Source organism: Girardinichthys multiradiatus, chromosome 17 (assembly GCF_021462225.1).
Source record: "Girardinichthys multiradiatus isolate DD_20200921_A chromosome 17, DD_fGirMul_XY1, whole genome shotgun sequence".
Classification (NCBI taxonomy): Eukaryota; Metazoa; Chordata; class Actinopteri; order Cyprinodontiformes; family Goodeidae; genus Girardinichthys; species Girardinichthys multiradiatus.
The window spans coordinates 19127759-19141940 of NC_061809.1; the positions used below are offsets into that span (position 1 = coordinate 19127759).

At 36.4% G+C, this 14182-nt stretch overlaps 1 protein-coding gene across 2 annotated transcripts in view; it reads right to left on the reverse strand.

Annotated features, from left to right (window-relative positions):
• Window positions 1-3022: 3022 nt before the first annotated feature.
• LOC124882962 (sodium- and chloride-dependent betaine transporter-like) overlaps window positions 3023-14182 on the reverse strand; it is a 43962-nt gene continuing 32802 nt past the window's right edge. Inside the window, exons 10-18 of one of the 2 annotated variants that reach the window (XM_047389693.1) lie at window positions 13844-13947; window positions 13640-13764; window positions 13310-13422; window positions 13087-13224; window positions 12830-12932; window positions 10836-10886; window positions 9949-10049; window positions 8433-8567; window positions 3023-8270 (exon numbers count right to left, since the gene is read on the reverse strand). In XM_047389693.1, the coding sequence (XP_047245649.1) occupies window positions 8103-8270; window positions 8433-8567; window positions 9949-10049; window positions 10836-10886; window positions 12830-12932; window positions 13087-13224; window positions 13310-13422; window positions 13640-13764; window positions 13844-13947 (1038 nt within the window). In that variant the 3' untranslated portion in view covers window positions 3023-8102. The remainder of the gene's footprint in view (window positions 8271-8432; window positions 8568-9948; window positions 10050-10835; window positions 10887-12829; window positions 12933-13086; window positions 13225-13309; window positions 13423-13639; window positions 13765-13843; window positions 13948-14182) is intronic. The other variant, XM_047389694.1, reaches the window with a different exon arrangement.

Below are 14182 nucleotides of genomic sequence, written 5' to 3' on the forward strand. Positions count from 1 at the left end.
GCTGATTTTCATCAGCCTGTTTACAGCATCCTGCAATCAATGCAGCCTAATTAGGCTTTCAGAGCACACATTGTCAAGAATAATAGGGAGTAATTATGGGGGCGACAGAGGATAGATGTTGGACAGAATCATAAAATTCATAAAAATAAGATTGAAATAGGTTTAAGTTGCAAAGATACCAAATTTAGTACAAAGATATTTGCATATATTTTCTTTCTCACCTTCTCTGAACAAATCAGACCAAAGATATTAAATTTTACATCAGTTGAGATTATCAAAAGTATTTCTGTTTACTAAACGCCAGAATATTGACAAATGATTTTTAGTTCTTTCAAATTCACATTCACATAATTATTAGACCTGCCTGTCAGATCAAAAGTTCTGGGTATCCTTCCACAAGTTTCTCACAATAGATTTCTGTGTTTGGGCCCATTCATCCTGACATAGCAGGTGTAACTGAGTTAGGACTGTAAAGCTCTTTGCTCGTACATAACTTTTCAGCTCTGTCCACACATTTTCTATGCGACTGAGATCAGGGCTTTTGAACAATGCCAAAGATTGGCTACTTTGTAATTTATTTGGTGGTATGTTTAGGGTCATTTGAAAGGCCAATTTCTGCCCCAGTTTCAGCTTCCTAGTCTTTGTCTTGAGATGTTACCTAAATATGTTCTGATATTGTTGTTTCCTTATGGTAACATCTATTTTATGAAGTGCATGTGTTGCTCTGGCAGCAAAACATCCACATAACATTATGTTGCCACCTCTGTACTTCACAGTTCGAGTGCTGTTCTCACCGTTGCAAGTTACCCTGTTCTTCCTCCAAATGCAAAAATGGTCATTATGACAAAAGACCTAGATTTTAGATTTACCAGATCACTGGATTCATACCTAAATATAAAATCATGTGTTGTAATTTACTGTAATGAAGCTATTTATTTCGCTCTTGGAGTAAATGTCCTTCCCCGATGAGTGGTCTTCCAGCCAATATACAGTATATGTGCAAAGTTGTTGTTTTGTCAGAGGATGCTTGTTTTAATTCAGTTCAGTAATATGAATATGCACCTCCAGCTTCATAAAAAAAAGTGTGGGGGAAAACTGTTGTCTTTGAGGCCTCCTTTAATTTACAGCACGTGTCATGGTCTCCGAATCGATGCAGTGGCCTGTATAAAGCAAATAACACCCAGAAGCAATTGGCATGCATAGATAGGAGGCTAATATTCCTAGCGTTTTCTACTCATATTCCAGTAGAACGACACGTGCCGCATGTATTTTCCACAGGTTAAGGACGTATGAGAGGCAAGGCACACTGGAGAGAGAGAATGATTGTGGTAATGAGAGGTAAGGAGTGAACAATGAGATTTCTCAGCAAAGGCGAGGAAGAAAAGGTATAGATGTTGGTTCAGAGGCAAAATGAAAAGAGATAAAATATGCGAAAGCTGCCAGTGTAGTTAAGCAGAAAAACAGATAAAAAGATAGAGAAATGGGAAAATGCCCGTAGGACACAGAGAAAGCTTTCCTTTTGCTGCAGACAGAAAAGCAAAACTAGAAAAGTACAGGAGATAAAAGAAGTGACAGTCCGTACTGAATTGTCTGTGTGATATCTGAATCCAATAATAATCCACTAGCTTCTTTGAAGATTGGGATATAAGAACTCAGGAGATCTTTTACCAACCTGCTTCTATAATTCATCAACTTTAATTACACTTGAGAGATGTTTTATCATTACAGATGTCTCAAAACCTTTGCTTGTATTGCAAAATGTGATTGTTTTTTTTATATTGCTTTGTTACAGAAACCCCTTTCACTCAAAAGAACACATTCCAAAAATGGAATGAAATACATTTCACATAATATCTAATGGTAAATATATATGGCCATGGTTTTGTAGCCAGGCTTCTCCAAAAATAACTCTGAGAAGACGTCCTGTCTTTGTCCACCAGGGCAGGAACCTCTCATTAGGTTGTCTTAATCTCATAAAATGGATTTACAATCTCTGTTTTGAGATGCTTTTTGGACACAGTCCCAGAAAATGCCATAACCCAGAGGTGGTTTAAATGGGTTTATTACAGTAATGCTAAAATTTACAGGGAAAGACATGTTACTTGTAGGACATTCTGACAAGACCAGCTGTTATAAAATGTTTAGTAGACTTGGGGCCACATTTCATTTTCACTGCCTTGCAAAAGTGTCCACACCTCTTCTTGCCATATTGTCAGATTGTAACCACAGATTTCAATGTATTGTTTTTTTGGGAGAGTGTGTATGTGTGTGTGTGTGTACAGATTTTCTTTTTTTACAAATTATAATCTAAAATGTTTTCCATCCATTTATACTTAGCCCCCTTTACTCTGAGACTCCTATTAAAGGTGACGCTACCAATTACCTTCAGAGGTTTTATAGTTATCTCTTGTAGTTACCTGAGAATTTGGAAATCCAACACTGCCCTGAAAAACTATCCCCAAGACAAGCCATGTTGGTGGCTGCACCATGCTCTTGTGATGGGTTTCTTAAGCATTGACAGGGAAGCAGACCACAATTGATATGAATGAACGGAGCTAGATAAATGGCAGTCTGTGAGACACTGTAAAGAGATTTGAGCTGCACATTAACTCTAAACATATGTGCGATGGTATAGATTAAAGGATATTCATAAATTAGAATGTCACGGTCAACTGGTAACGTGGACGTTGTGCCTCAATGTGGGATAGTGGTTTTCAAAGATGGCAATCTATAGGACTGTGCACAATTAATCAGTTGTTTGAGGAATATGAGATAAAATCATTTGCACAATTACAAGGTTGCACTTCCCTCAAAAGATCTGTTTCGCTACCTTCAAATAAGGCATTATGTTCAGACTCAGACAGTGGGAAAAGCTACAGAAAGACCCATCAAGCATTAAACAATACTTTATTATGCTAATTGAAAAACATCTACCAACTAAAATTCACATTTCACATATATATTGTCATGCTTTGTGAGGCAAGAGTTGGACCAACTTACAGACAGGTACTCGGGAGCATCATTGTGAGTTGAAATGGTTTAATGAAAAAAATAAAAATACAAAAACTTACAGACTGGCACAATGGGAACAGAGCTCAGAGCATGGACAGAGGACTGGACTGAACCACAAGGAAACAACAGGCATAGTACTGGAGGGAACCATTGGAGAGAAAAAAACAAAACAGTAAATATGTATACACTTTGGCAGGGGTAGAGAAATGGCAAGCAAACCAGAAGAACTAATTAGAGGACTGAGTTACAGCTGAGTCATGGAAAAGGCAGAGCATTGAGAGAAAGAATAGAGACAGAAGAATAGAGAAGAGCGGAGAAGGGGTCAAATAAACTAAAATACACATGGAACTAAGACACAAAGCACAAAGAATAAGAAGGCAACATCTAACCATTAAAACGGAAGTGAACTGCATAATGCAAGACCTAACAATAAAATAATCCAAATGAAAACCCAGATAAAAATCAAAACATAAACACAAGTGGATTGTGACACTTATTGGAGGATACAAGCGGATATGTCAGATAACACCTTAAATATAAAACAAAAATGAGAGATGAAGTCAAACAATATAATTGAGGATGGAGAATAGGAAGACCTAAGTATTAGTTGCCATTAAGGTATTAATAATTACATATGGCACACATTTGATTGGAAGGTTAAAATAAGATTTTGCAGGATGCCTTTTCTGATTTCCTCCTTCTATAAAGGAGCATCATTGTAATTTCTTTGTGTCATTGTTTATCTGTTTCTCTGTTAAATGACAAAAACCTAAATAGACAAAGTGAAGTAAGAATGTCCTAGTCAAAGTCTAAGTAATTGAGAATCCATGGCATTCCAAGCCAATGGAGACACATCCCAAATGCCTTGCAGTGAAAAGTGGTTCTACAAATTTCTGACTCGGGGGGCAAAATGCACCACACTTTTCAGATTTTTGTTAAATATTGTGAAAACAAAGTATAATTTACCTTCCACTTTATAACAATGCACGAATTAGTGTTTAACAATAATAGTGCATAGTGCACAATAGTGTTTCAATTACAATAAAATACATGACAAAATATTTTAAAAACGTTTAAGGGTATGAATACTTTTGCAAGGCTCTTTCCATGATTTCTGCTTTTACTTCTGGTGTTTTCTGATTCTGTTACAATATGTCAATGGAAGTGTTGTTTACATTCAAAACTCAACATTGTTTACTCCTCAGTTAAATATTCAAGTTTCTTTAAAGCCATCTAACGCCTGGAATAGGGGCAAACATCTCAAAGATGGCAAAAAAGAGATGTAACAAATGAGGATTGGCTGCTGAGATTGGCTCCGGCTGCTCCATAACCAGAAACAGAACAAAGCCGATATACAAAATTAGAGGGTCGGTACCCATGCCAAGGTTTGAGATTTTCCATTCCAGTGAGTCTAGATCTTTACACCAAATGGTGCCTGATTATGTAAAGGATTATCATTAGAGATACTAATTATAAATACAGGGTTTTTTCATCAGATTATATAGTTGGTGGTACCATACAAGAATTAACTTATGTTATTTTATTTTTAAGAACTCTGTGATTTGGGTAGCATTTAATGGCACCAGCAACTTCTTGTTGATTTTCATTCTCTAATTAACATGAGCAACTCCACTGATTCATTGGTAGATTAACATGTTTACCAGCACAGAAAATCACTTTGTGTCATCTGAGGCACAGTGGTGAGATCAAAACGTGATGAGAGAGGGAAGACAGCCGAGTGGAATTATCTGTTAATCGAACGCCAGTTTGGATCACACAGATGGCTGCGTTTGGCATTACCTTAGAATAAGTTCATCTTTAAAGTCAGAGGATTTACTGTTTTGCAAAAGCATCAGAAGAAATGTTGGGATTCCTATTCAAACCTAAATGAAACTATAGAACAGAAGCACACGTGTGACAGGAGTGGATTTACAAAACTAAACAGAACAGATATGTTGGTTCTATTTATTTATCCTCTGTGGTAAAGAAATCAATGAGCACAGAACCAGGGAAATACAGTAACAGGATATTGGACATATTGATTCCTTTAATCGAGTATATAAAGTTAATTACATTTTTCTGCATTCCTTTTAAATACAAACCCTCTTAAAATGCTATGTTTTATGAGATAAAAAAAACACAAGGACAAATAATTTTTAAACTTTTTGCACATTCTGCACAATTCAACAGAATAATGAACTTATCTTTTTGGTGGAAAATATAAAAAAATAAAAATAGCTGCAATATCCTGGTTGCATAAATGCGCACACCTAGAAACTGATACTTTGTTGGGGAATCTTTTTTTTTTTTTTTTTTAAATGTAGCTTTCATCCTTGTGGACTTCACACGTCTTCAATTATTGTGAATTGCATTACCGTAAAGTAATGTTCAGTTGTCCTAGTTTTAGAAATGTTTCCACATTTCCATCCTTTAGCTGAAACCATGGTTTGCAGAAATATATCAAGGATTAAGCAGGATCTCACTATACAAAACTGTCAGTCAAGGCAAGGGTACAAAAGGTTCCACAGCTACATACACACATAATTGTATGTATATATGTATGTATGCATGTGCCAGCCAGGACTGGTTGTGTTCTACATTTAAAGACAATCTCCTGTATTCTCCATATGTCTAGACCAAGGAGGACTACTATTCTGTATTTTTGGATGCATCCCTTCTCCAATACACCTGAATCAAATGAATGGCTTGTTACCAGGCCTCTACAGAGCTGGTTGGCATGCTGCGGAGGGAATTGAGCAATGTAATTGTGGTGTGTTGAATATGGGACACATTCAAAGGTTACAGAATACTGGCCCTACGCAGTAAAGTTTGACAACCCATTTTAGAGCTTTTGAGTTTCTGCCTTCAGGCATGTCCTTTCCTTTCTGTGTTCTCTATATTTCCTGTTTTCTGTCTCTCCTGTTTCTGAATTTTCCTGTCTTCTTTTTTCTTTGTAATTGATGCTTTCTCATGTCAATTTGTATTCTGTTTTGTGATTGTTAGTGTTGGGTCTTAGTGTGTTCACTTTCTGTTTTGCCATTATATAATTTGACTGTCCTCACTCAGCTGCTCTCACTCTCCTGATTAGTCTCACACCCGTTCCTTGTTCTATTGATCACCTCTCCACAGTATGTTTTTCAATCTAGTTCCAATTCTTGGTTCTCCACTACAGCACAATACAGCCCGACCAAATTAAAACTTCCCAAAACCTGGGAATGTGTCATGGTCTGATTAAATTTTACGTCAGTTTTGCAGAAACAATTCCAAATATTAACATTAAGACAGTGCAGCACCAAAAGAATACCAAACAATCCTCAGTGAGACATTAGTGGCAATACATTTAGTATTTTTTTCTTTGAAACAGATGTATTTGTTAATCAGTGGAACCAAAGATTCACATTATATGAAGGAAATGTTTTGAAGTTATTTATCATGGTCTAAACGTTTTTTTTAACCTCACATTAACCTGGAATATTAACAAATGCTTTCAATACTGAAGAGATTATAAATTTACCAGATTAAACACACACACATATATATATATATATATATATATACATATGTATCACTATATATATATATCTATTTATATAACCTGTAGGGCCAGATATCAGAAAGACTCACAGGGTTTTAGTGGCCAGACAGACCAGATCATCAGAATGATAATCGGACTGCTACTTATAATGTCCACTATGTAGTCAAACCATCATACGTAAAACACTGAATGACTAGGTGGAGAAAAATTAGACATGCAGTTTTTACTGCATGCAGTGGTAGTGCTTGCGTAAATGTCGCCCTAGGCAAGCCCTTTGTTCTGTAGCCTGGTTTCAAGTAGCAAAAATCTGTTTTCAAGAATCTCTAATCAAAGCACAGCCATTCAGTCCAGGTTTAATTAGTCTATATAGTGTGGTTTTCACACCTGTCTCAATCTGATGTTGTACCGATGGCAAAAATCATTAAAAATACTGTCTTTGTATTTCCACAAAAAGATCAAAGGTTTGAGCTGTTTAAAACGATCTTGCTGAGTGGAGAATATTCCAATTGAGGTTCAAGCAGTCTAACCTTGATCAGTTTTGAACTAGAAAGTATAAAATGAGGCCGAGATTCCTCTAAACAGTTAAATGGTCTTTTAATTTTGCACCAAATACAAATCTCAAACTTTAACCCCACTAACTAAAGACAGTCTTTGGCCTTATTTTATTACAGTGCTTGAATATAAAGAACAAATGAAATCAATAGAAAATCCATTTAGGGTGCAGCTGACAGACATTTGTTTCCACAGGCACTCAAGCTGCCCCCTGACAAAATGCTACTCTGGGCCATGAGCCACATTGCTCAGGTCAAACAAGGGCATTGCCTGAATCACTAGCTGATATAATGTAGATTATTTTGGTGAAAAATGGAAGAGCTTATGCTCATCTGCATCAGAGTAACTATGCTGGTCAGAACAGGATCAGAAACTATAACATATTTCCAAATGCTGCCAATATTTTTGTGTAAAATCCCTGGGAAAGGTGCTGGTTCTTTAGGGCTCTAAGCTACTCAGAAAATATGTCTGCTGACTTCCTCCTCCTCAATGGATAAATCATCATAGAAATCTTGTCTGTATGAACTCAGATTGGAGCTGAAGATTTGCTCTATTATCACTATTCCCATGGGTGACCATTTTGTGTACTGATGCCACAATTTCAAACGTAAAATTATCACTCTTCCGTATCTTTCATTTGTGTCTACACTTGGCTTGTACTTGTCTTTTTTTTCAGACTCTTCTATTTCTTGATTTTGGACATGACACTGGTGTGAGCTACCAGTCTGAATACACCTCAATAGGAAATATTGTGAACAATGTTATACCTGCCTTACAATTGCACATAAGAAGTGTGATTAAAAACCACACAACCACACATCTAAAGAATTATGCTTATGGTTTAATTAATTTCTGTAGGGTTATAGTAAAAGCTAATGGGATACAAAAATAGTAAGGTAAATGTATCATTTAAAGGCAGACAAATTGCCTTCAAACAAGTACACATTCATATAACATTGACACATTTTATTATGAAATACATACTCATAATCATAAACTAACATCAAACGACTCTCCGTTCCTCCATCATCATCTTCATGTTTCTTTCGTCCACATTTCTGTTTGGCTGCTGCTGCGCTTGTAAAATGACGAGGTTGTACATCGTCAAAACTGGCTTATCTGGGGAAATCTGTCGTAGGTCTTTAGATGGTGTGGTCATGTTGCTTGGATCCTTATATTTAACAGAGAAATGTCATTGAATTTGATGTATAAAAATGTTGAATTACCAAAAGATGTTCATGATTCTATAAGATAAATCTTGTTTAAGAAAATATTTCAGACTCTTTCAATACAATATAACCATAAGAAAAAAAAAAGGTTATACTTTACTCACCCTGTACAGAGTGATGAATATAAATGCTGGGATGCATATCAGTGGAGTGGCAATAAGTAGACCGGCTATTGCAGAAGCTGATGTTCCATGCTCACTGATTGGGTTTTCTTTTGTCAAGTTATAGAGCATCGTAAGCTAGGATTTGAGAAAAATTACAAACGTTAGGCTAGGATCTGGACTGGAACAACAGCAGAGATTATCACTGCAGCACAGCCAGAATCTTGAAAAGGAAGGCGCTATTATGTGTTGTCTTCTGATCAAATAATCTTGGTTGTTGGAAATCATTAAGGCAAAATATTAAGACAGTATGTTACGTAGGTTTCAGTATTAGATTTGCTCTTCCATCAGGCATAGGAAGGCACTGCTTGTAAAATTGGAGACTGCTGTGAGAAGAAGAAAAGCAACAGAAATCTAGGATTGTCACACAACTTGATAGCTCTTTGTATCACTAAACATTTAATAGTTACACATGCGTTTTCCCCAGTGCCCTTTCCAAAATCATTTGTCTTCCATGGTGCATATTTATAACATTCCTCCTGTAATTCTTCTAATTCTTCTCATTCTCATTAATATTATCTTATTAATATTAATATTATTTGTAGTAGTTTCTGTACATACATTACCAGAAATATTGTGTAGTTAAAAGCAGTTTAACAATTATTACAACAACATGCAGCCCGTCACTGGCAAGTGGTAAAAATTGGGCATAGCTTCTTTTTATATGTTGTACCTGCTTTTTTTATTAGGATTTTATGTAAAGATGCACTGAAAAATTGTGCAGAAAGGATCGCACTGAAAACAACTCTTTCATGTCGAAGTCTTTCTAAGCGAAGAAGACTCAAAGTAGGCTATTTGTAGTATCAATGAGATTCTTAAAAATAAAGTTAGAGAAGGCACAGAGATGTAAGAACTATTGGAGAGGAAACTATTTTCTATATGTATATAGTTCATCCTGGCTGTGAAAGAGCAAGAGAGAGCAAGACTTTCAGGTGATTTATTTTCTTTACCTTTAGCTTTCAAGTCTGTTTTGAAACATGCCGAATTTTGAAATAATGGTATTTTGGAATTACATAAACCAACTCACAGAGTGCTGTTCTTATATCCATTCATATTATAGTTTTTAAAGAGAATTCAGAATTGGCTAATTGTCATCAGTAGGTCAAAGCTTTACAAAAACAAAGATCAGAAATCACCCATAACATTCACTAGTTTTACTTTTTTTGCTAACCATTTATGGATCTATCTGACAACAGTCAAAAACATTTGTGGAAAGAGCCATGTTCACAGATCCTTTTAATTTGGCAATTTGGAAAACTAGATATTAAAACATAAAATTGTCTTCAAAACATACTCAATAAGGTTTAAGTTTTACATGACTATTTTGAAGCACTTATGTACAATGAGATGGAAATGACTATCCATTCAGAAATAATATAAGGTAAAAAATTAATACAAGTTGGTGTAAAAGTAGAAATAGATGCACAAAAGAGTTGACAAGACCGAGGTGAAAACTCACCACACAGATGAGTGGGGTCACAAACATCCAGCAGTACTTTAGAACAGGGGATGGTCTGTACCCAATCATGTCCTCAATGTTATCATAGAAACGATCCGCACCTACAAAGTGATAATTAGAGGATGAAAGGTGTATTCATTTCTTTGCATCTCCAAACTTATGCAACTCCAATTTTAAATGTAGCACTGAATATAGTAAATTAACAGCACAAACAAAAGTGTAATTATGGATTGGATATTTATAAAATGCACATCTATGTATTGCCAATATAGAGCAAATTGCAATCCAAAATTAGGAGAAAATTACCTCTTGAGAAATAGAAATCGTGCAAATGATGAGGGAATGAGAATGAGGAAAATGGGAGTTTGAGATGAGAGCTGCTCATCTCAAGCTGCCATGGAGAGAAGTGTCAACATTAAAAACAGGAGGAAACTGATATTATAGATCTTCTGAAGAACAACATCCACAGATTGTTTTCCCCAAACAGCAGAAAAAGTTACTGCTCGATAAATGATTAAGGTAATCAACCATGAAGCGTCTTCACATCTCTATAGTGGAGGAAACCAAGGATGTCTCATTTAGATTTAGATGACAGAATGTCTCTGCACATACTTAAAAAAGGCAAATGGCTAAATCACTCAAACTGGGGAGGAGAAAGCCGCTGCAGAACCTGATCAATAGCTCACACTGGATCAATTTACAGTTTCCACAGAGGAAGTTATTTTGGAAATAAAACAGCACTTTCCAGATTTGCAGAATTAGGTTTTTAGGAGAGTAATATATCAGCTGATGCATGGCTCCAGATTCATTACACAAAGTAATTTAAATAAATGAATGATCTGAGAATTGAGATATAAGAAAGCTAGGACCAATACAATTTTACTTACCCAGGTCAGCTGCTGTATAGGAAGCTTTGAGATCATCATCAATGTAAAATTCTAAAAATGATAAATATCTCTTATGTGTAACAATTTATCATTTATTTGCTATAATGTTTTTTAGAGAATAAAATATATGAATACTCCTGAAATACAAGGACAAGCATGGATGGATGGAATGATGGATTCAGTTGCTCTGATTTAGTATGATACTGTAAGACCTGATTGCACAACAGAAGCTGCAAATGATCAGAAGACTCTCTGCAAACCTGGACTATAATATAATGATAGACGTCATGGCAACAAAACTGTTTATATCAACAATAAAACTGAAAAAATTGGTCAAAAAGAGAAGATATGGTATTTATTAAAAGATTAGCTTTGTAGTAAATGTACTCTAACTTTGTGTATGTGAGACATTTTATTGCTTTGTTTTCCTGGTCCTTATCCTTGCATCATAGAGCACATTTTTCCATGAGACCTTGCAGTAATAGGGATTAGAAAAGCAAAAAAAAAAAAAAAAAAAAACAGCAATGCATTGCTGCTGGTTCTGCCAGGCAGGAGGCACAAATTCATAGCAAAGTCCAGCACCAAGCTATTAAGGCAAGCGATAAATGACAAGGCATAGTGGATTTGGTTAAATAGGAAGGAGAGAGTCTGGGCCCTTAGATGATATCATAGAACAAGGAGGGTTAAAAAGTTGAAGCCGCAAACCTTCAGTGCCAAAGAAATGTGCTCTTTAAAACGCTTGTAAAGTAGGGGGCTTCTTTGCATAGTTACCACTAAAAGTCCCATCCTGCTTAACAAGTTTCCTTATAGCTTGAATTTTATATAGTATATTTGAATTGTGTCTGTAATATTAAAGGGAAGTTTTATCTAATGCTTCTACCATTGCATATCTTTTAAGTAAACAATAACTTTTGAACATGGCATGTATAAAACCTTGTTTCACTTAACTACAGCAATCCAAACATAAAGACTGTAGCTAAAGTAAAACCTACGAGTTGCACCTATGCAGGACATAAAGTAGCACCTACTGAAGCACAGGGTTGCCAAGACAAAGGAGAACAAAAATAAAAAAATGAAGGACTTATTTATGTAAACTGCTTGAATTTAATCAGGTCAAATGCAGCTCTGAAGGTCATTTTTAGGAATGGGCCAGGTACATTTACCAATATATACCAAGGTGTTCAAACATTACGGTTCCATCGTGCCATTCCTGCAGTTTAGTCCTTTTGACAGACACCAGACAAAGTACAAGAGTGAACAGAACATTATTGTGACTGTTTACATCTTGTTGTGTATTTCCAGCCAGTGTATTGCCAGCCAGCTGACATAAAGGACCATTTCAGCTGTTTGTAAAAAAAAAAAATAAATCAATGCTGAAAACACTGACAGACAAGTAGTGGAACCTAAAAGATCATGTTATACACATTTGTTTTAAATCTTTCTTGATATTGCAGTGCAATGAAACCGATGTACTTTTCTTCAACATGATCCTGTAGGAATCTCATGTGCAGCTTATAAAGGACAGTGGTGATTAAAATAAATGTTGTAACTGTATATTTTAGAGGACAATCAGTCTTTGAAGCCACTGTTAAACTAATTTAAACCGAGACATTGCATAGTGCAGTAGTAGAGCAGGTGCCCCATATGCAGAGGCTAAAGTACTTGACGCAGCTGTTCTGGGTTCGATTCCTGCCCATTTCCTGTATGGTAACTGCCATTAAAGGCCACTGCTGCCTAAAAAAATCTTCAAATAATAATAATAACTTAAACCACACATCTCATTGGCTTTAGATAACAAGTTTTCTGCCATGGCTCATTTGCAGAATACTTTCATTCATGCAACTACTTAAGTTGCATGAAACTCTAAAATGCGATATGTGATATATGGAATAGATGACTGTTAACACAAAGAAGCGTAAAGAGAAGTTGTAGTTCACTGCCATTATTGCACAAATAAATCAAGCTTTATGCAGTGTCACTGGCCAGAGAATTACCATAAATCCAGGAAACAACAATAGTCTCTGAACAAGCAATGATGAGGAGGCTGGTTCCGCTAGGACCAAATGTGTCAACAAGCTGGAAGAGAGTTATCCCTCCCTGAAAAATGGAGTCCAGGCATTAGAAACGCGGAGAAGTTAATGAACACTTCAATAGACATCCATTAGCTTTGATACTTCACCTCCTTCCATCTCAGCTACGAAAAAAAACTTCATATTGGACAAATATTGCTGATACTTAGCATTCAGCTCACTTCTGTCACAAACGGCAGCCCCAATAGGAAGCAAACAACAGCAATGACCAGGACCAGGATCTCCCTGGCACCTGGTCTCCTCAGACGACTTGGAAACAGGTCTGTGATGGCTGTGGCCAGGCTCTCCATGCACACAAACTGTGAGGACAGAGTTGAATATTGTATTTACATAACAGTGATGATGTGGTTAGTGTGCAGTACATCTCTCCAATAAATACAATACCTGACTATCAAGACCCAGGAACAGAATCATCAGGAAGAAGAGCACGGCCCAGAATGATGAACCGGGAAGCAGTGACAAAGCTTTGGGATAGGCGATGAAGGCCAGACCAGGACCTGCAGGGGAAACAGCACAAATTATGATCTCTTAAAAACAAGTGTTTAAGGCTCATGTAAGCATAGGATGCCATCTGGTGGAGATGAATGCTTACTGCCAGCATTACGGAATTCAGTTATTGCTTGTTTTCATATAAACACGCCAGTAAACGCCAGTAAAGTGTAGGGAAGAAAAGTAACAGTAGGTGTGGAAGAGGTCAAAGAGAAGTTGCCTCACCACTGGCAGTAACTTCGGTTATGGGAATGTTGAGGTCTTGGGCCATGAATCCAATTACTGAAAAGACGGCAAAGCCAGCAAAGATACTAGTTGCACTATTCAGACAGCACAGTGCCAAACAATCCCTGAAACAGAGCCAGAAGTTAGGCGAGCACTGTTACCGAACATGAGTATTAAATGTTGTTTACATGTAACAATACTGACTTGTAGCAGTTATTGTTGTACTTGTTGTAGCTTCCCAGAGCTGTTAAGACTCCTTGGCACACAGCGTAGGAAAAGAAGACCTGAGTCCCCGCATCGCGCCACACCTGTAGGGTATGATAGTAGGACAGTATAAACATTTTAGGGGTTGACATTTCTTTGTTTTGAGAATTTACATGTTTAGTTTCAGTTTTTGTCACATTACAACTACAAATTTCAACATATTTTATTGGGATTTTATGTGATAGACTAACAAAAGAAATGCTTAATAGTGAAGTGGGAGGAAATCACACAAGTTCTTAGTTCTTTTCACAGATAAAAATATATGGAGTGCCAAAAAAG